Source organism: Acomys minous (assembly GCF_964271855.1).
Source record: "Acomys minous genome assembly, chromosome: 15".
NCBI classification, from domain to species: domain Eukaryota; kingdom Metazoa; phylum Chordata; class Mammalia; order Rodentia; family Muridae; genus Acomys; species Acomys minous.
The window spans coordinates 99,329,422-99,352,409 of NC_140497.1; the positions used below are offsets into that span (position 1 = coordinate 99,329,422).

Genomic DNA, 22,988 nt, shown 5'->3' on the forward strand with positions numbered 1-22,988 from the left:
GCAAGGACTTTTATATAACTACCTATTTTGAGGTCTGGAAAACAGCACACAAAGTGATCAGGACCAGTATAAATAACACAGAAAAATAGAAAATTCCAAAACTCAATTTTAAACTAACAGCTTCTGGGTTCTAAAATCCTGATGAGCTCTTTTTCTTTCTACATTTAGAAACAGCAATTAGGTAAAATTCATTAGCATCAGCACTCACACGGTTAATTCAAGCACCTTGCTTCAGCAATCCCGACTTTGTCTAAGCCTGTTGCAAAAAGAAACAAACATCGGTTCCCCTATCACTAAAACACCCCACATTAGCTTCAGTCCTGTTCAGTGGTACCCAGTTATCAAGTCATAAAGGGAGAACGCACCGCTTCACATCGATTTTTCTTCTTCCTTCTCTCCGGCCCCTCCCTCTCGGAAGAAAAAGACTGCAAACAAAATAATACGTCACTGGAGGTAAAGGGAATCCCATTTCTGCACTCTTTAGAAACCAAAGCCAGCACACAAAACAAGCCAATTATAAGAAACAAACAAGCCACCCAAAATTAGGAGTGGCAAACCCAGAGAAACCCGTAACGACCTCAATACATCAAATACCATTTGTAGGAAAATGATTTAGCAAATTACTCCCAGATATTTATAATCACAAAAGCTCCCTGGGTACAACAAAGGCGACATATTTCTTCTTAACATATCTTAAGAATAGAGGGGGGAAAAAAAGGTAGGGACAGTTACATAAAGACAGAGGACACAGAAGCATATTCACCAGCCGGGCATGGAGAGCTGGGTGATGACACAGGAAAGGATATTTATAGGGGATTCCCTGCTTCCTGCAATGTGCGTCAACAGCATCACCAAAGAGAACAGAAATCACCGCGATTCTCATAAGCAAAATCTGAATGAAGCATTGCCTGAAATAATCATGGAAGAAGTAGAATTCATATACAGAAGAAGTTCTAGCAAACCTAATACTTAGAATCTTTTTAAAAATAAAAACCGCCCTGAAAATGTCCACAAAGCCCGCAAAAAAATTAACATTTGAAAATTTAATTTCCATTGTGTGTACTTTACAGTTAAATCAACAATGATATTTTTAAATGCCAGTTTTTGTCACCTCTTCCGTCTCAACCTGTAAAGTCCAAGGACTTTTATTTAAAGAAAGAAAATTACTCAAAACTCACCCCAGATGGATCTGCACTTACACCAACAGGGAGCACATTTTTAATGGAGACCTCATTGTAAGGATCTGTTCTGCCGGAATTTTGCCGGAAGAAATTCCTTCTGGGAAACCTGTGCCTCTTCCCCCGCCCACAGTCCCCAGCCGCCCCACTTCCCCCTTGAATGAAATGCTACTGATCCTTGTTGCTGCTTCTCCAGCTAACTGCTCTGAAGCAGACCATGGCCCAGCTGTTTTAAGGGATGTCACCCAGAGACACACACACACACACACACACACACACACACACACACACACACACAGAGAGAGAGAGAGACAGAGAGAGAGAGAGACAGAGAGAGAGAGAGAGAGAGAGAGAGAGAGAGAGAGAGGGGCCCCCACCTCCTCCTCTTGCTCTCATTCAAGCACTTCAGAGGAATGCCTGCCTCCACACTGCTCTGAGGACAGCTTTTAAAGATACAGCAGCAGCTCCTTTTTGCTACATATGTTCAGCTGCCAAAATAATGATTTGGGGATATGTTAAAGTTCACTTTTAAATTTATCCTGACTTTTTCTCACCTTCAAAATAATTGAGATCAAAGAAATGCTTTTTACCTAAAAGCTACCAGGCTCAAGTTGTTTTAAAATGTAAAACAAAGACCAAACACAATTACAGAGAATTTTCTTTCCAGCAAGCTATATTTAGTAAAATCATTTTTCATTTTGGGGCAGAAGACATGCAGCATGGAACTCTAGTAGCTACCTGCTTCCCCTCCCATATTGTCCCCCCCAAAAAACCAAGCTATAAAATAAGGAACTAAGGAAAGGACCAGACACTGGGGGAAGGGAGGAAGGGACAGGGAGAGGGGGAGGGGAGGAACAAATATTAGGGGATAAGGATGAATATATTAAAATAAAGGAGACCACAGAAAAGAGTAGTCATTTAATAATGGAAAAGATAAAGTATGCTTGGTGAGCCAGCAATGGCAGCTCATACCTGTAATCTTAACAAGAGGGAGGCAGAAGGTAAGCTCAGAGTTCAAGAATAGCCTGCACTACAGAAAAAGACTGTTTTGTTGCTGCTTTTCTTGTTGAGACATGGTCTCTCTATGCAGCCTTGGCTGGCCTAGAACTCAGTTATCTCCTGCTTCTGTTCCCTGAATGTTGGGATCAAAGGTGTGAGCCACCACACTCAGCAAAGATCCCGCCTTGGGAGAAAAAAGCCAGAAATCCCTGAGCCTCAACACCATTTCCAGAATCCGCCTTGAGCTGATTTAAATCTAGATCAGGGCTCACACTCATAACCCAAGTATTCTTGGAGACTGAAGCAGTTCAAGGTCAGCCTGGTCTACAGATTGTTTTCAACAAACAAAGTAAGTGTGGCTCAGGAGTAACTAATTTAAATGTGCCTTTCAGATTCTCTCTTCTCTCTTCCGGTCTCTTCCTTTAGTTCATAAGGACTGAATCCAGAATCTTGTGCGTGCTAAGAATGTACCCCACCACTGTGCTGTACCTCCAGCCCTGAAGAAAAGTGCTAACAATATCTAGCACTACAGGAGGCAGTGGATCTTAGAGGAGGGCAAATCTGTAATGCACAAAGGCACTATGGCTGGAGCCAAGGCAACCTAAGGCAAGCAAGAGAAGCTGTTAAAAAGACTAATCCAACAGCTCCACGAGAAGACGGACAGAGCTCACAGAGACTGAAGCACCAACTAAGGACGATGCATGGACTGGACCTAGGACCCCTACACACCTGTAATCTTAACAAGAGGGGCTGCCTCTGACATGGACTCTGTTGTCTGCTTTTTCATCACTTCCCTCTGGGGGGGCTGCTTTGCCTGGCCTGGGTGGAAGAGTGTTGGGGTGAGGTGGGGGAGTAGGGGAGGTGGGATGGGAGAAGAAAGGAGGGAAGGTCTATGATCTCATCCACACACCTTTAATCCCAGCACCTGAGGCATAGGTGGGCCTGTGCTGAGATGAAAGGCCACTAGTAGGCTGTTTGTTTTGTTGTTTGGCTTTCTGAGACAAGATTTCTCTGTGTAGCCCTGGCTGTCCTAGAACTCACTCTGTAGACTGGCCTCAAACTCAGAGATCCACCTGCCTCTGCCTCCCGAGCACTCAGATTAAAGGCATCTTGCTAGTTTTTAAAAGTGCATTAATTTATTGTGTGTAGAGAGGAATTTTAATTCAGAATATGGCTGCTCTGGCAAGAGATCACATCCAAAGATCTTGTAGGTCTGTGTGATCTGACTGGAATACAAACATGCCTTTAACCCAGAGACAGAGGTAAACAGATCTGAGTTCAAGGCCAGCCTGGTTTAGTGCAAGTTTCCAGTAAAGAAACGCTTGGGCCCAGGTGTGGTAGTACATGGCTTTAATCCCAAATGAAGGTAAAATTAGTTTATAGAAGGAAGCATTCATGTTTGAAAATGATGTCTAATTGAGTGGCAGAAAAAGTGACGAATCAGAGAAGATTTGACAGAATAGGATCCTCCCAACTGTCACAAGAAGTGGGAGGAAAAGGAAGCTACTTAAGAGGCAGATTTGCAGAGAGAGCAGGCAGTTTTACCAGGACAGTAATAGAGAGATGGGTTAGAGAGAGAGAACTCAGGTGAAGATGGAATGAGCCAGAAAATGAGAAGAAGCCAGAAGATTAGAGCAGATTGCTGAGTTAGTTTGAAGCCAAGCAGAGCAATTCTGGGCTGAGAGAGAAGCCAGATTAAATAAGTCAGCTAGGAGAGGAATTTGAGCCAGAACAGCTGAGTTGAACCAGCCAGCCCAGAGCTCAAAAAGAACAAGTGTGAACTATTAAGCAGTAAGTCTCAGAGGCTAAAAACATTCTAGGCCCAGGTTAGATTTACGGAGGCCAGGAGCTTCCAGAACTAGGCCTAGGTTAGCAGAAAGAGGCAGTAAGCCTCCCAGACAACAACTGAACCAGGAGAGAATAAGTTACTTTTACGTATATGTGCATGCACATGCCATAGCACTCAGGCGGAGGTCCAAAGACAACTTTTGGAAGTCGGGTCTTTCCTACCATCCTGTAGTTCAGGCTCATGGCCAGGCTGAGTTGCTCACCCAGTACCCCGTTGCAGTTGTTAAGCAGAAGACCGACATGTTCTAGACCTATAGTTCTTTGTGGCCTCCAATTTTTGGTTTGAGAAGTTTATACTATATAGACAATCAAAAATATACTAAAATAATCACATAGATCCATAAAAAGTATATTTGCATGTAAATATATAATTTAAAATTTATTTAAAATGTTTCATAGTAACTTATCATACTTCTGTATGCATCCCTAGCAGATAGAATAAGGTCATTCTGAACTAAAAAAAAAAAAGCACCTTGCCAGGTGGTGGTGGTGCGTGCCTTTAATCCCAACACTCGGGAGTCAAAGTGGGGTCAGGTAGATCTCCGTGAGTTCGAGGCCAGCCTGGATATACATAGTGAGTTCCGGGACAGCCAAGGCTACACAAGGAAACCCTGTCTCTAAAAAACCAAGAGAGAGAAGCTACCTAGCTAAGGTCTCAATGAATTCTGGGTGGTCCACATGAAAAAAAGACCCAAAGAGTACTAGAGCTTTAAAAACTGCCATGGTTTTGGAATCGATACTAAAGGAGGCTGACTAGAACATCTAGAAGGGCTTCACCTGGGTCAACCGTTTATGAAAAGTCAGCACTGGGGGCTGCAGATATGGTTAAGAGCAGCAGCTGATCCTCCAGAGGACCCAGGTTCATGCCTCAGCACCGACATCGCAGCTCACAACTGTCTGTAATCACAGTTGCAGAGAATCTGAAACCCTCACACACACATGCAGGCAAAATACCAATGCACATATATGAAATTTTTAAAAAAGCAAACACTAGCTTGAAGGATTTAAATAAAAATCTACTTTAATCCCAGCACTCGGGAGGCAGAGGCAGGCGGATCACTGTGAGTTCGAGGCCAGCCTGGTCTACAAAGCGGGTCCAGGACAGCCAAGGCTACACAGAGAGACCCTGTCTCGAAAACCTAAAAAAAAAAAAAAATCTATACCCTCATAATTACCCAAAATTTGAGGAAACAATCTAAAAATTATTTGGCTATGTGAAGATTCAAGATAATTTCCATGAACAATCAAAACATCAAGATAGACAGATATTAGAATTAATTATCTGGGGGCTGGAGAGATGGCTCAGAGAGATTATGGGCACTGTCTGTTCTTCCAGAGGTCCTGAGCTCAATTCCCAGCAACCATATGGTGGCTCACAACCATCTATAATGAGGTGGGGGGGGCAGGCCTTCTGGTGTGCAGGCACACATGGGGGCAGAATATTGTATAAATAATCAATGAATCTTTAAAATAAAAGGATTAATTATCTGGCAACGACCTTTTGGCAGATGTTACACAAATTTTTCAACAAAGTACAACAAACACTCTTAAACTATTGAAAAGACAGGCAGCTTCTGCAAAGAAATAGGATATATACAGAAAAATAGAAACTTTAGAATTACAAACTATAACAACCAAAATACAGGTAATCACTTGATATGTATAACAACAGACAGTAAAACAACTTCATAAATTTGAAGATCAATCAAAGATTAATGCATAAAACAAACAAAAGACACACACAAAAAAAGCATTTGAAAGGGCTGGAGAGATGGTTTGGAGATTAAGAGCACTGGCTGTTCTTCCACTTCCAAAGGTCCTGAGCTCAATTCCCAGCAAGCACATGGTGGCTCACAACCATCTACAATGAGATCTGGTGCCCTCTTCTGGAGTGAAGTTGTATATGCAGGCAGAGCACTGTATACATAATAAATAAATAAATCTTTTTTTAAAAAAGCATTTGACAAAATTGAAAAACAATCTATAACAAAAATGCTCGCCGGGTGTGGTGGTGCACGCCTTTAATCCCAGCACTCGGGAGGCAGAGGCAGGCGGATTGCGTGAGTTCGAGGCCAGTCTGGCCTACAAAGCGAGTCCAGGACACCCAAGGTTAACACTTAAAGACCCCGTCTTGAACCCCCCCCCCCGCAAAAATGCTCATGAAGGAAATTGTCTTTAAAAGCAAACAAACAATATCAAAGGAACAAAAAACAAGCTCTCATTGTGCAGGTCCTGCTGGTCTGGAACTTTCTTTGAGACAGGGACTTTGTGTGTAGCCTTGGCTGTCCTAGAACTGACTCTATAGACCATGCTGGCCTCAAACTCAGAGATCCAGCAGCCTCTGCTTCTGAGTCTGGGATTAAAGGCATGCGCCATCACTGCTCAGCCTAGTCTGTAACTTTCTATGTAGACCAGGCTAGCCATGGACATACAGCGATCCTATTTCTGCCTCCCAAATCTTGGGATTACAAGTGAGTGACTGGCTCAAACTGTCCTGGTTTAATACAGTTAAAGAAACCTACAGAATGAATGTTTCTCCACTAGGATCAGAAAAGGCTAGGCTGTACACTGTCACTCCTATTCAAGACCACAGTGGAGTCCTAACAATGTAATAAGCCAGAAGAAGAAACAAGGCACGCAGAGCCAAGGAACGCAATTGTTCCTATCCACAGACAACAACTATATACATAGAAAGAACTAAAGTATCAAAAAAATGAAGCTAAATAAAAGCAAAAAACTTTCTCAAACCAGAAAATATGTTTAGCTAGATCACCATAGGATGTTAACATTGACAATTGAGCCAAATAGTAGTAGTAGTAGTAGTAGTAGTAGTAGTAGTAGTAGTAGAAGAAGAAGAAAAAGAAGAAGAAGAAGAAGAAGAAGAAGAAGAAGAAAAGAATTTTATTGTTGTTTATTTTCACAGTTTTTGTTTTGTTTTTTCAGACAGGGTTTCTCTGTGTAGCCTTGGTTGTCCTGTAAATCACTCTGTAGAACAGACTGGCCTCAAGCTCACAGAAATCCACCTGCCTCTGCCTCTCAAGTGTCCTGAGTGCTGGGAAAACAAGATGCACCACCTGGCCTGGCCATACTTGTCATAACGTAGAGAATTAGAGCTGAGGGCATAGTTTAGTGGCAGAGTGCTTGTCTAGTATGTTTGAAAGCCAGGTTTTATCCCCAGCACTGAAAAAAAAAATTTTTGAAAGGAATTCACCTACATGGATAAGCATCAATAAACAAAACTTTAGAAAGAAATTAAGTGTGGGTGAGACTAATGTGGGCACCAGCCTCAGTTGCAGCTGAAGGCATCACTCAGCTGGCAGAGTACTTGCCTAGGAAGCGCAGGGCCATAGGTTTGGTCCCAGCATTACCTACACCAGTTATGGTGGTGCCTACCTGATGTATTCTCAGCACTAGGAAGGTGAAGGCTGGAAGATCACAAATCAAGATCATCTTTGGCTATATAGAGTTTGAGGCCAGGCTTCATTACATAAACACAAATCTAAAAATAAAATAATTTGGGAGGCAGAAGACAGAAGATCTCTGTGAGCTCAAGGCTAGCCTGGTCTACAGAGAGTTCTAGGATAGCCAGAGCCAAATAGTGACTCAAAATAAAATTTTAAAAAAATTATTAAAAAATATAGTTTATAGACAATTATTAAAGAACACATGGTATACTGCTTTATAATATCCTATTTTAATCTGTAAGTGGGAAAGTTTGCAGTAGTGGAGAGTAGGCCTTCATGTCAGGAGAATTCAAAGTTTCAGGACAGACTGGGGCATAGCAAGGGAAGAGGTATTAAAAGAACCTGTAAACGTCAAGAAATATTCAGTAAAAACAGAATGCTTGTTTTGCAAGCCACATGAAAAAGCATTTCTTTTTCTTTTCCTTTTTTTTTTTTTTTTTTTTTTTGTTTTTGTTTTTGTTTTGTTTTTGCTTTTGTTTTTCTAGACAGGATTTCTCTATGTAGCCCTGACTATCCTGGACTCACTTTGTAGACTAGGCTAGTCTCCCAGGTGCTGGGAATAAAGGCATGCACCACCACGCCTGGCCTACAATTTTTTTTTTTAAATATAAAAACAGCTTTCTATTAAAAGTTAACACCTGGGCAGTGGTGGCCCATGTCCTTAATCCCAGCACTTGGGAGGCAGAGGCAGGCAGATTGCTGTGAGTTTGAGGCCAGCCTGGTCCACAAAGCTAATCCAGGACAGCCAAGGCTACACAGAGAAACTCTGTCTCGAAAAACAAACAGAAAAAAAAAAGACAAAAAAACAAAAATAAAAACAAATTGTAAAGGCTTGGTTGTAGCCTGCTTGCCTACTGTGAAGGAAGTCCTGGAGTCCATCCCCAGCAGCACATAAAGCAGGTGTTACCCTCAGTTGCACAGTGAGCTGCACACTACCCTGGCTACCCAAGAATAAAGTTGTCAATATCCGGAGACATTAAACAGGCTTATTCACAGGGACGTTTTGGTCTTGAATAATTATGCTTGGTATCTCCATATGCATTAACTACTCACACACAGAGGGAAGTAGAAAGCTCCCAGCACTTGATAACTGGTCCTTAGTTTTCTACGTATAATCATATACTTAGGTGTCTTTTGACCCAATGGGAAGAAGTACGACATCAAAAAGAGACTTTTTCTTTTTCTTTGGAATGAAATGTTTCTAATCATTTTCTTCTTAAGCCAAGGTCTTCCTATGTAGCCCAGGCTGCCTCAAACTCAAAACTGTCCTGTTTAGTTCCTTGAATACCGGGATTACAGAGCTGTGCAGCATGTTTTCAGTGTTTACACGATAACTCCATTTCTTCATCACATCTGGCATGTACAGCACATAGCTAGGTCTGCTGGTGTCTTTGAAGGCACTAGTTAGTGTTCTTTAGAAGCACATTACCAAAGAACCATCTGTAAAGAGTTCAGCGGCTCCTCGGAGTGCCACAGTACCAGGTCTGCAATCAGCATCTTTCTTTGTCAAGTAAACAGTGTATCCTATTTGTTTATTATCTGTTTGAGACAGAGTTTCTCTGTGTAGCCCTGGCTGTCTTGGAACTCCCTTTTTGGACCAGTGAGGCCCCGAACCCACTGAGATTCACCTGCCTCTACCTCCTGAGTGCTGGAACTCAGGGTGGGTGCCACTCCTACTGCCTAGCTAGCTGGTGATTTTCCAAGGACTCCCCTCCCCACTTTCACTTCCGCCAGGAGCCCCTGGGCGTATGTGAAGTCTGAGGATTCAAACTCAGCTCTCCTCACACGTGCATGGCAGGCACTTCACCATCGTTCCAGCCTCAGGGTCAGAGTGTGTTCCCATGTGTCGTTCCAGCTGTAAATGCTTCAGTGACAACCTATAGTTTCTGGAGTTGTTATTGTTTTTCAAGACAGGGTTTCTCAGTGTAGCCCTGGCTGAAGGAGGGATAAACATGGATTTTTTGTTTAGATCCCAAGTGTGGGATGAGGAACAGACTTGGGAGAGAGCAGGTGATGTTTATCCCTTTAGAAGTCGAACCACTTTGTGGGGGAGCTTGGCTGTTACCAGCTGAAAAACATCCTTGAACAAATTCTGAGAGGAGATATAAATGTGAGTCAAAAACAGGAGGCATGGTCTTTGGAGACTTGGGATTGAGTGGCTGTTCATCACTGGCTTTCAAGATGCTCCTAAAGAGAACTGCTCCAGTGAAGGCTTCGGGGCTCCAGGCAGACTTGGTGCAGGAGAAGGAGCTGAGAGTTCTACATCTTGATCCAGGAAGAGAGAAACACTGGGCCTGGCATGACCCCCACAGTGACACACTTCCTCCACTTTACCTACTGCTGAACCTGGAGCTCACTAATTGTAGCTAGCCTGGCCAGTCAGCTTATCCTGGAGATTGCAAATGCCTCTGCCGGGTTACAGGCCTGCTGCCTGCTTGTCTGGCTCTATGTGGGGGTCTTCAGGTATCTTCAGGTGTCTTCAGGTTTGTGTGCAAGTACTTTACCCCGTCCATCTTCCCAACCCCTCTTTATATATTTAGTTCACTATCTTTGTGTAAATACTTACAGCTAATAAACATGGAGTTTTGAATGTTTGTTCTGGAGCAGTGGTTCTCAACCCTTCTAAAGCTGCAACCCTTTAATACAATTTCTCATGTTGTTTTGCTGCTGTTATGAATCACAGAGATCCTCCTGCCTGTGCCTCTCAAGTGCTGGGATCACAGGTGTATACCACCATCTCCTGGCTTTACTTCATTTCTCTTTGCTATCAGCCATCTGTCATATCCTCCCTGCCCTCCCACCTCCACCTTCATTCCCCACCCCCTGCCCCCCCCTCAAGCCTATTAGGCTTTAGTCATCATTCTTTTCTCTCTGACACATCAAGGTAGTTTTCCCTTGGTGTACCCTTGGGAGACTGAGCTACCAAACCCCAGATATGCTTCAATGTTACAGTATATCATACAGGTAAACACTGAGGAGGCAGTTGATACTCGCATTGCTTAAGACAAATGACAGGAAAAGCCTAGCCAATCTGCAGAGCTGTACTGTTTTGTTTTGATTCAAGGTTTCGTTCTGTAGCCCAGGCTTTCCCAGATCACATTTCATAACCTATAGACTAGTCTTGAGCTCCTCACCTTCTGCCTCAGCCTTCCACATGTCCCTTTCTTTTGAATCCACAGTTGGCTTGATTGGGTCTACATGTGGACCCCACCCTCAAAGAGATCTAGATGTAATCAGTTGGAAGTTCTCATCTCATCTGACCTATCAGTTTTTAAAATAATTCATTATTTTCTTCTTTGAAATACTTTCTTGTTGGGTATAGTGGCTTTCAAGGCCAGCCTGGTCCACAGAGTGTGTTTCAGAACTGACAAGGTTATACAGAGAAACCCTAACTCAAAAACAAAAACATTAACTAGTTTATTTTAAAGCAATCATTTGCTTATATAGCTACACACTGTATTTTCTTTCTGACCAACACATACAAATGTGTAAAGTAATGAATGTTGTATCATTTCTGTAGATTCTATTTGGGGTGATGATGTTGACTATAGCTATTCAAATTCAAATTCTCATTTCTCATTTCTGGAATGGACAAGTCACTGGCCACACCAGGAGAGATCCCTAACTTGTTCCAGTACTAAAATACTTCAGATGTGCACCTGTAATCCCAGCACTCAAGGAGGCAGAGGCAAGCGGATCTCTGTGTGTTCTAGGCCAGCCTGGTCTACAGAGTGATTACAGGACAGCCAGGACTACACAGAGATATCCTGTCTCAAAAATAAAACAAAACAAACAAACAAACCAAACCATAAGCTACTTCAGAGTAAATAGCTTGATTTTGCATATTCACATTTGATTTTTGTTTTTTCGAGACAGTGTTTCTCTGTGTAGCCTTGGCTGTCCTGGACTGGTAGACCAGGCTGGCCTCAAACTCACATCAATCCACCTGCCTCTGCCTCCCAACTGCTGGAATTAAAGGCTGGTTTTATCTTTATTGTATGTGTTAGCATCAGTATGACTGGAGAAATTCTTCCTCTAGGAGGGTTTGGTAGACTTAGTGTATGATCTTGGTCCCACTGACTCTAATCTGGTGATGAGGCTGCACAGCAATGTGACGTATCTACTCACCTATGGCAGGTGGGAACAGGGTTGGGATCTTAACACCCTGAGTCTTATGACCCACAGACACTTTCCAGTTCACCAGTAGTAGCACAGCCTGTGCCAACCTAATCCTGAATATTTTACACCTAGTGCTAATTTGAGTCATACACATTTTCACCCTCTTAAATTCCTAAACATTTATTTAGTGTACACACACACAATGGTATACACATAAGCATCAGGAGTCAACCACTGCCTTCCACCGTGTATCTTGTTTCTGCCCTTCTGCCGTCTGCTCTCCTCTCACTGCAAGAGTGCTGAGAGCACTCCCAGGTGCCACCTAGGTGTCAGTCTTGTGCAGCTAGCACTTGTCCCATGGAATCATCTCCCTGCTGTATCAATTTCAGTCTCTGGCATTCTTGGCAATATATAAACACACAATTCTGTTCCTCCCTCCCTCCCTCTCTCTCATTTTGGAGACAGGGTCTCATGTAGCCCAGGTTATCCCTGATCACCTGAAATTCCTGCCCCATGTCTTGACTGCTAGGACTGATTACATCATAAGCCACAATGTCCAGGTGCTTTTCTCAGATTCTTGGGTGGTCTATCAATTTGGATCTACTTTTTGTTTAAAAAAAAAAAGTTTCATTATGCAACTCTCATAAGGCTGACCTGGAACTTCCTACATAGTCCAGGCTGGCCTTAAACCTGTGATATTTATAAATCAGCACTACTGACGTTACAAGCAAGAACCACCATGCTCAGAGGCTCGACATGGGTTTTCTTGTTGCTGCTGTTGTTTGTATCAGTTTTGTGAATATTTTTTGTTGTATTGCTTTTTACTGTCTCTACTTGCATGGCACAAAACAATCTCTTCTTTTCCCCTTCCTCTTAGTTGAGTCTAAGATCAACCTTGGGACAAAGACATGGCTCACTGCGTACAAGTACTTGCCACCCAACCCATGTCCTGAAGCCCACCCCCAGGAAACCTGCCTGTAACTCAAGTTCTACGGGCTCTAGGACATCCTTCTGGCCTTGGAGGGCACCCACACACATGTGGAACATACAACATAAATAAAATTAAACAAAAAAATTTTAAAAAAGAAAAAGGATTATAGCACCCTTAATGTTCAAGACAGGAAGTACAATAAATACAAAAATAAAAGTATGTTCAATTAACAAGGGTTGGGTAGCTTGAACCATACATTTACTTAAAAATGTAAGTCTATGTCACATGGTAGCACACACCTGTAGGCTAAGGTAGGAAGATGACAAGTTCAAGCTACACAGCTCAAAAAAATGTATTTTTTAAAGTAGCCATAGAACTGTGTGGGTAAAGTGAGAGTCATGATGACTTGGCTAAGACAAGTGCACAAGAGAAAGATAGAAAATAAGGTGGGTTCAACTTGTCTGACACGTCCAAAGACATGAAGCATCTGTGACTGGACAGCACAGCTATCCTCAAGCCTTGCCAAGCAATATGGGATGTCCACATCTGAGGGCCACCACCACCAGTCAGCAGGGAGCAGAGTGACACAGGGCAGTAAGGCCCCAGTGTCTTGGTCAGTAGAACTGACTAGAAGCAGCAACAGATGCCCAAAGCTGCCTTCTGGTCCAGTAATAAAAAGTGATCTAGGGCTGGAGAGATGGCTCAGTGGTTAAGAGCGCCGCCTGCTCCTTCAAAGGTCCTGAGTTCAATTCCCAGCAACCACATGGTGGCTCACAACCATCTGTAATGTAATATGGCGCCCTCTTCTGGCTTGCAGGAGTACATGCAAGCAGAGCACTGTATACATAATAATAAATAAATAAATCTTTAAAAAATAAAAAAAATAAAAATAAAAAGTGATCTACCACTGCCCCAGGAGAACAGTTTTTAAAGGCCTCAAACTCAGAGGTGCCTGATGAGATAGAGGAGAAAGGAGGCCTCATGCACTTTAGTGACCGTCCCTCTGCTTACAATACTGGAAACAATCCTCACTTAAAGAAGTAAATAATACCCAACAGTAATATGTACAATGGAGGACCCACAATGAAGACAAAAGGGAAACAGCAGCTTTAATGTGTTCAAGATAGAGGTGGAAAGAAGCACCTCTCAGAATCACCACCTCTTTCTTAGGTTTTGCCACCCTCTTTGAAGCTCATAAAACAACACTCCGAAACAAAACACACCACTCTCCTGTAAGCCATGTCACCATACCAGGGAGTTTCTAGGTCTACAAATACCCAGGTCACATTTCTAACTAGAAGGAACCTCATTTCCTGCTGTGCTTCTCATTTAGATTTCTTTCCACTTTCTCTTAAGTGCACAACACCAAAATCAGAACTACAAAAGCAAAAACAACATCAGAAAACTCAGCATAACACAGGCAGCCCAACGAGCAGAGAGAGCTTTTGTTGCACAGTTCCTACAACGTAGTAACAACACAACTGATTTACCTCGTGTGTCATGAGCTATGGTCTGCTTCAACACTACCTTTAGACCTTCCAGGACAGGCTAAGTGGGGTTTAACATGAACCAAATCTGTCAACTATGGTGAAGGGCAGACATGTAGGTTCTAATGAGCAGTGGTGAAAAAAACAAAAACCCCGAAAAACAAAAAACCAAAGTGCTCCAATCAGCTCCAAACAATGATGATAAATAATTCAGGAAAAGAACTGCTGCAATACATTAAACGGCAGCATGATTTAAAAATAGACTAGAGGCTAAGGAGACCAGCAGGGAGCATCAGGAGTCACCAGGAAAATGGCTTTATGTCAACAAGTCCCCAAACCCTTTGCAATAAAAAGAGGCTGCTGAAATTGTCACTCAAAACCAGCAGCAGAATTCCAACGCACTTTTAAAAACTATGTGTGATGAAGATAATATGGTGCATTTTGATGTTTCCATGGCCAGACGGATGGTTCATCAAGTAACAGTGCTTGTGGCTAAGTTGATGACCTGAGTCTAATTCCCAGGACCTTTCATATGAAAGAAGAAAAACAACTTCCAAAAGATGCCCTCTGACCTCCACCCATGTGCAGACACGCACACATAATACTCTCACATATAAAATTAATGGAATTCTTAAAAGTTATACTACACATAATGTGAGACAGAGATACATATATACATATGAGCGCTTCAGTCTTTGTAAGTCTGAACTCAATTTCAGACAACCAAAATTATATAACATTTAAGGTAATTTCTTTTGGCCATCTTTCAAACTATTAAAGGGTCTAGCCTCAAACGCAAAATATAGCTAAGACTGACTTTGAACTCCCAATCTTCCTGTCTCCTCCTGTAAGTAATGGGATTATAGGGATGCACCACCATACTCAGCTAAGATAACCCTTAATGATCCCTAATCTACCAATAAATGTACAATGTAGAATAAACACAAACAATAACCTGGTCCTCTTACATATTGTTTTATTTTAATTAAGCAAAAAATAAACAGCACCAAAGAAATTGTTCCTAAACTATAGGCCAAGGCATAAACAGTCCAACAGACTCACAAACCTAGAAGAATATCTGGCTGTGTCTCTTCACAACTTAGCCCAAGTACAGATGACCTGTGTGTACTCTAAGGTGCAGTGAAGTCTTTGGTTTTGTTTTAAGCGGGCCACCAGCACCCTCCGCCTAGCCTTCGGTCTGAGAGGTAGAGCTGAGCGACTGCGGCAGCAAAGAGATGCCGGTGGCCTGGCCGTGGGTCCCTACAGGCAGTCCCAGCCCAGCTGCTTCAACCACGTGAAGATGGGCTTTGTCATGGGTTGTGCTGTGGGCATGGCGGCTGGGGCGCTGTTAGGCACCTTCTCCTGTCTCGGGATCAGAATGCTGGGTCAGGAGCTGATAGGTGGCATTGGGAAAACCATGATGCAGAGTAGCGGCACCTTTGGCATATTCATGGCCATCGGAATGGGCATACAATGCTAAGCAGGGCACTGACTGCCTACTAAATCTATCCTTCCCCATCCAATTCGACCCTTGTACAATCATAAAGTTTTTCTTCTCCAGAGAGAGAGAGAGAGAGAGATTTATTATGTATACAGTGCTCTGCCTGCATGTACACCTGCACACCAGAAAAGGGCACCATCTCATTATAGATGGTTGTGAGCCCCTATGTGGGTGCTAGGAATTGAACTCAGGACCTCTGGAAGAGCAATCAGTGCTCTTAACCGCTGAGCTATCTCTCCAGCTCAACAGTGTGGTTTTTTGTTTATTTGTTTGTTTTGATTTTTGATTTTTGGAGACAGGGTCTCTGTGTAGCCTTGGCTGTCCTGGACTAACTTTGTAGACCAGGCTGGCCTAGAACTCATAGTGATCTGCCTGCCTCTGCCTCCCAAGTGCTGGGATTAAAGGCGTGCGCAGCTGCCGCTGCCGCCACCGCCGCCGCCACCACTGCCACCACCATCCAGCTCAACAGTGTGTTTTTAAATTTCTGTTTAGATCACTTTGGCATGGAATGATTCCATCAGTTGTTCGACATCTCTGCCCCACTCACCACAGAGGAAGCCACGCTCTTTCCCTCTGTAAACTTTAGCTTCCCCACTAGTGACAAGGAATAATAATAGCGAGGTCGAGGTCAAACAGACCGGGAGTTGAGTCCTGGCCTTAGTATTATTCTCAGTCACAGCAAGGGGCCCTATTCCACTCCTGTAGACAGTACAAAGATGTTCCTCAGCTGTCCATCCCCACAGAACAAGATGCCAACGGGGACAGAGCCATATAAATGCCTGACTGTACTATTCCCATCTAAAGAGCATAAGGCCCTACCTGAGCAGCCCCAGGGTCCTCAGTGGATCTCTTCTCAAATTCTGTCCTCCAGTGGATAATACCCACTGTCACACACTTCTCACAGCCCGAATGGTGGGTAAAACACAAATAAAACAATGGGAGGGTGTAAGCAGAAACAAGATCCGTGAGTCCCCGCACTATGCCATTCTAGCTCAGGCTGGGCCCTCTTGAGAACTCCAAAGTGATCGTCTAGGGCACTACAGAAGCATATTTACAACAGGAGGGGAAACAACAGAACAGTGTTTGTTGTTCAGCTTTAAAACCTCAGCTCGCTGTGCTTAGACCTAAGGCACTGTGTAGACTTGCTTGCACGCTTGTATCTGGAACCTAGAGGTGCTGTCAAGTCACATTCAGTTATGAAGGGTGCATGCATGCCACAGTATGAAGGTCAGAGGGCAACTTAATTATCTCCTTCCATCATGTGAGCCCCAAGGATCCAACTCAGATAGTGAGGCTTTATGACAAGTTCTCCTACACACTGAGCCATCTCACCAGCCCAAACACATCAGGAGGAGGAAGTCTCCCAAGCCCTGTCACACACCAGCTCTATGGCTTCAAGTAACTTCTCATGCCTCACTGCATTGAACTATGAAACAGCAAGCCAAAAATCTCCTTCACAGGATTTTAATGAGGGTAAATAATTTTCAAAGTGTTTGCAGGGTGTCTGGTTCATAGCAAATCTGTGCTAAAGCAATGCTACCACATGATCTGCAATTAGTCTGATCCCCTGTTATGGGCAAAAGGGTAATACCAATTTTAAGAAACTGAAACCAAAACACAGCTGTTCCTGAATCCCATTTTAGGATTTCCTTTAGTGACATCATGGACATCTAACAGTGTCGTCATCATCATCATCATCGCCGTCATCAATTCTTCTCACTAAAATGAATATCCTAACCCTAATTCCACTTCTGGGAATATATTTAAAATAATTAAACACAGGGTCTTGGACAGATAATACATACGTAAGAGGTGGAAGCAATCCAAAATGTCCATCAATGGATAAATGAATAAGCAAAAGGTACATGCAGATACAGTGGAATTCTATACAGCCTTAACAAGGAAATTCTGTCTGGTGCGACATGATGAACATTAGTAAGACAGTAACAACGGCAAGCATACACACTTATAAAACTAGCACTGGGAGGTAAGAGCAGGAGGACCAGGAAGACAAGGTACTGAGCTACATAGTGGGGTTGTGACCAAACTAGGCTACGTGGTGCTCTGCCTCAAAACAAAAAAAACAACCATATCATCTGCTCTTAAATGGGTCTTGGCTAAATAAGTATTAATAAATCATTAGCTACAAGAGGCAAGTGATAGTGCAGCATCACCATGTAAGTATATACATGTAATGCACATAGGAAGCATGTAATTAAGCTTGGCATGAACAGAGAAGTAATTGTTTGTGTATGGCTACTTCTCTTAACTGCTTTCTCCAACTACAGGTCAGTTTTCGAAACAAAGAAGGCGGGTGTGGTGGTGCACACCTTTAATCTCAGCACTCGGGAGGCAGAGGCCGTCGGATCGCTGTGAGTTCGAGGCCAGCCTGGTCTACAAAGTGAGTCCAGGATAGCCAAACACAGAGAAACCCTGTCTCAAAAAAAAAAAAAAAAAAAAAAAAAAAGAAAGAAAGAAAAGAGAAAAAGAAAAAAGAAAAGGAAACAAAGAAAGCAGTGTGTGGCTGCTCTAACCTCTCTGCCTGCTCAGCAGCCATGGGCACAGTCCCAGCAGCCAGCACTCACCAGACCACTAACCAGGCTGCATGAAGCGAAGGCTCAACTTGTTTGGTGCTTTTGTGGTTTGGTTTTGTGTGTGCCACAGTGCATGCATGTAAGTCAGGGGACATTAGTAGACTGGTTCTCTCTACACCTTTACATGGATTTTAGGGACTGAACTCAGGTCATTAGGCAAATGCTTCACCTGCTAAACTACCTTCTGACCTTACAGGGATGGTTTTAAGTGCTGAATTTTTTTAAGTGCCAACTTAAAAACAAAAAACAAAAAACAAAAAAAAAAAAAAAACAGAACTGGAGAGATGGCTCAGCACTTAAGAGCAGTGGCTGCTCTTCCAGAGGACCCAGGTTCAATTCCCAGCACCATCATGGCAGCCCACAACTGTCCGCAACTCCAGTTCTAGAGGACCTAGCACCCTCTCACAGACATACATGCAGGCAAAACATCGATGCAAATAAAAATTTTTAAGTATATCTTTACAAAAAAAAAAAAAAGCCAGGCATGGTAGTGCATGCTTTTAATCTCAGTGCTCAGAAGGCAAAGGCAGGTAGGTAGGTCTCTGTGAGCTGGGGGTCAATGCAACTTGTTATGTAGACCACATAGTGAGATCCCATCTCAAACAAACAACACAAACAAAAAAAGACACAAAATCTAAGAAGTTCCAACACACCATAATCTAAACCAAAAATGCAAAGCTATAAATGTCTAAAACCGCTTCCTGGTATACAATTCCTGAAGCTGGCTGGCACTCCCAAAGGCAAACATGGATGTTATGTGCAGAGTGAGGAGTCAGACAGAGAGAAGGGGCAACCGGACAACCGCTCCTGAAAGTAAAGGTCTAGAACTCAGCAACAAAAGCAGGAGAAGAGAACAGCCTCCCAGTCACAGTTCCAGTGAGAGCTTTCTCTCTGTTCGTCTTGTCCCTTCACTGGGAACTGACCAGAAGGAAGCTCAGAGCAGTGACAAAGACGTTGTAACACAAGACACCATGGAAATCTCTTTTCACTAGATTCAAAGGTCATTATAAAAAGACCTTTGAATTTCAGGGCTCAGCTGGTAAAGGCATTTTTCACCAAGCTCTCTAGTCAAGTTCAGTCTCTGGGGCCCACGTGGCAGAAGGAAAGAACCGCTGGCTCCTGCAAGTTGCCCTGTCTGCATAGCACATGGCACATGTGATCCTTTTCACACACAAATAAATGTCACTTCAGTAATGGTTCAAACATCTATACTAAATCTTATCATTTTTGCAAATTTTCTTAATGATGAGGTTAGCAGAATAATATTGGTGATCCAAATCTATTGCTGCTTAGCAAAGATTAAGCAACAAAAATGACAGCCAACATTTTACTTTGAAGCAAGTCACTTAACAACGCAGTGCCTTAGTTTCCTTTTCCTGTAAAACAGAAGTAATAGTGACCATCACATGGGATGTAAGAATTAAATGAGTTACTAGGTATGTATAATGCCTCGTTGTTAGAAACACTTAAACACTGCCTGTCGTTTTGTTATTTAATCTTTACTAAGCAATGCAAGATTTGGGTCACACTTGTATACTAAGCCGTCATTAAGAAAATTTGCTAAAGTAATAAATAATGCCTCATCTTACAATGATGTCTGTTGCTGCAGTTTTGGAAGGCACTTGCCACTATAATTTGCTTTCATGTTATTTCGTAATGGTAACAGACCACTATTAATAAGCTTGGTCTTCTTTTTGTAGTGCCGAGGAACAAGCGAAAGGCCTCAACACATGCTGATTATCCTTTTTACATGAATTAATGTTTTAAAAATTCTCAGTTTGTGAGCAGAGGACATGATTCTGGTCAAACGCATTTGCTGTGCAAGCAAGAAGACCTGGCTTTGAATGCCAGCCACACACATAAAAGTCAGGCATGACCATGCATGCCTGTAACTCTGTCCTCGGACAGAGACAAGTGGATTCTGGGAGCATTGCTGGCCAGCAGCCAAAATATGGAGTTTCAGGTTCAATGAGAGATGCTGTCTCAAAAAATAAAGTGGAGAGCACAAGAGGAGAGCACCCAACATTCTCCTCTAGCCTCAGTATGAAGGCTCATGGGCACATACAACCACACACTGTGCATGCAACACACACACACACACACACACGCACACGCACACGCACACGCACACGCACACGCACACTTTTAATTTTTTTCTTTCTTTAAGAGAATATTGTTATATAATTCAATTGCCAAAAGGCCTTGAACTTGCTACGATCTTCCTGCCTCAGCCTCCTAAGTATATTTTATAGGCATGTACTCCCATGCTTGGTCATTAAAACTCTCCAGATACCTCAATTTTTATATAATATAAAATAATGACAGAGAGACAGAGACAGAGAGGGGGGAGGTTGCAATGTACCTCAGGCTTTCTTCAAACTCATTATCTTTCTGCCTCAGCTTTCCAAGTGTTGGGATTACAAGTATATGCCACCACATCTGATTTCAGTAATTTTTAAGGGTCTAAAAGAGGAATGAGAAAGTGGGTTCAAGTCTTGGCATTAAAAAAAGAAGATAAAATAATTCTGGTACTAAAAACATCTGAGACTCAACCAGGTGGTGGTGGTGGGGAAATGTACATACAGTAAGAAAAATAATAAATCATTTTTAAAAATCAAGTGGCTGTGGTGCATGCCTTTAATCTCAGCACTCAGGAGGCAGAGGCAGGCCAGCCTGGTCTATAGAGCTAGTTCCAGGATAGCTAGGGTTACACAGAGAAACCCTGTCTTCAAAACAACAACAACAAAAAACAAACCTGAGACTCAATAGGTTGACAACATGTCTGCTTACTGAGACAGGAATACGGGGCATAAGGGCTGTATGACAGTAATCCCAGCACTTGGGAAGACAAGGCAGGAGCTAAGGGAATTTGGGAAAAATCTGGGTGACTGAGTGATTTCCAGGCTTGCTCCCCTCCATAAAAACCAAACACTTCACTGCTGAGAGCCCCTTAACAGAAGCAGCTGGAACTGAAAAAGCCAAAACTCAGCCACAAAACAGCCCCAAACAGTGGCTTCTGGTGTCTGGAATAGTTTCCTGCAATGCCGAATCCCATGATACTTCTCCATGAGCACAACAGCTGTGGAAAAACCATCTTTAACAAGTCTTAGTGTACCGGGCGTGGTGTCGCACACCTTTAATCTCAGCACTCAGGAGGCAGAGGCAGGTGGATCTCTGTGAGTTCAAAGCCAGCCTGGTCTACATAGCGAGAGAGTCTACGACAACCAAGGCCACACAGAAAAACAAACAAAAGTTCTGGCAAGTGATTCTAATTAGCTGGGCCTATGGCCCAGATTTCTAAACCCCAAGTATTCACCACATCAAGCCTGGTCAATACCAGCCTGAGCAACAGAGTGAGGTCATAGCAGGCTGCACAATTGTCTAGTTTCATGTCACCTTGACAGAAGCTAGAGTCATCTAAGACAAAGGAACCTCACTTGAAAAAAATGCCTCCGTGGCATCAGGCTAGAGGGGATACTCTTAAATTACTATGGATGGTGCCATCTCCTAGCTGGTACTCCAGGGTGCTGTAAGCAGGCTGAGCAGACCACAAGGAGGAAGCCAGTAAACAGCACTGCTCCAGGGTCTCTGCATCAGCTCCTGCCTCCAGGTTCCTGCCTGGCTTGAGTTCCTGCCTTGGCTTCCCTCAGTGGACTGTGACTTGGGATATGTAAGCCAAATACACTCCTTCCTGCTCAAGTTGCTCTTGGTCATGGCGTTTCACCACAGTAATAGTAATTCTAACTAAGACAGCAATTTACTGTGTTCAATCCTCAGTGCCCCCATTTAAAAAAAAAAAAAAAGGGTGTGGTGCTGGTATATGCCTTTAACCACGGCAGAGGAAGGCAAGGCAGGTGAGTTCCAAGTCAGTCAGGACTCAAGAAACCCTGCATTGAAAAACAAAAGGGCATCAAATCCTCTACAGCTAGAGTTGTAGGCAGCTGTGAGCCACCCAACATGGAGCTGGGCACTGAACTGGTACTCCCTGGAAAAGCAGCAAGGGACCCTACTCAGTGAGGAAGCCCCATGGCCAGCCACCTTTTAGATGCCTGAAGACCTGAGTCAGGTCCTGCGGCCACACATGGTGGAAGAAGTGAATGGGCTCACACATGTACTGTGTGTGGCAAACGCATACCCACGGTGCAGTGAAAGGTTGTTTTTACTTTTTTATTTATTTGACATAGGGTCTTGCAGAGCTGCCCAGGCAGGTCTCAAAGGTGTGGCCGTCCTGTCTGAACTCCCTGAGTAGTTGGGATTACTGGCGTGTACCACTATGTCCAGTTTTTTAGCATTCTGAGGAGTGCTGAAGTGGGATGCTGGAAAGATGGCTGAGCGGTTAAGAGCCCTTGTTCTTGCTGAGGACCCAGGTTTAATTCCCAGCACCTACACGGCTCACAGCCATCTATAACTCCAGTTCCAGAGAATCCAACTCCCAACTTCCTGGGGCACCAGGAATGCATGTGGCACACAGATTTAAAAACAAAACAAACAAACAGTTGTAACCTGGAGCCAGGAATGGTGGTACACACCTTTAATTCCAGACTGGGAGGCAGAGGCAGGCAGATCTCATGAGTTCGAGGCCAGCCTGGTCTACACAGTGAGTTCCAGGACAGTTAAGGCTGTATAGTGGGTCCTTGTCTCAAACAAACAAACAAAAATCCTAAGTTGGATTTTTCTTTACTGAAGGTATATCTATTTCTTTAATAGAAAGCAAATGTATGCTGCAAGGGCTGGAGAGGTGGCTCAGCAGCTCAGAGCCCGGCCTCTCTGCCGGAGGACTAAGGTTTGGTTCCCAGGGCTCATGTCGGAGCTCAGAGCCATCCATAACCCCAGTTTCCAGGATGCAATTCCTCCTTCTGGCCTTCAA

At 43.3% G+C, this 22,988-nt stretch overlaps 2 protein-coding genes across 25 annotated transcripts in view; one reads left to right on the top strand and one right to left on the bottom strand.

The window, feature by feature from the left end:
- R3HDM2 (R3H domain containing 2) overlaps positions 1-22,988 on the bottom strand; it is a 118,333-nt gene that overhangs the window by 74,232 nt on the left and 21,113 nt on the right. The window contains exon 3 of one of the 24 annotated variants that reach the window (XM_084759593.1): positions 20,484-20,584. The exons of 21 other annotated variants lie outside the window; for them this stretch is intronic. The gene's annotated coding sequence lies outside the window, so the exon portion shown is untranslated. Of the gene's footprint in view, positions 1-365; positions 798-1,178; positions 1,286-20,483; positions 20,585-22,988 lie in introns of those variants that run through there. 2 more of the 24 variants (XM_084759597.1, XM_084759596.1) reach the window with 2 other exon arrangements.
- Positions 11,583-15,600, top strand: LOC311584240 (reactive oxygen species modulator 1-like; the record flags this gene model as incomplete). The annotated part of the gene is made up of 2 exons (XM_084758338.1): positions 11,583-11,626; positions 15,173-15,600. 2 exons carry the CDS (start codon positions 11,583-11,585, stop codon positions 15,504-15,506), a joined length of 378 nt encoding a protein of 125 aa, XP_084614464.1. The 3' UTR covers positions 15,507-15,600.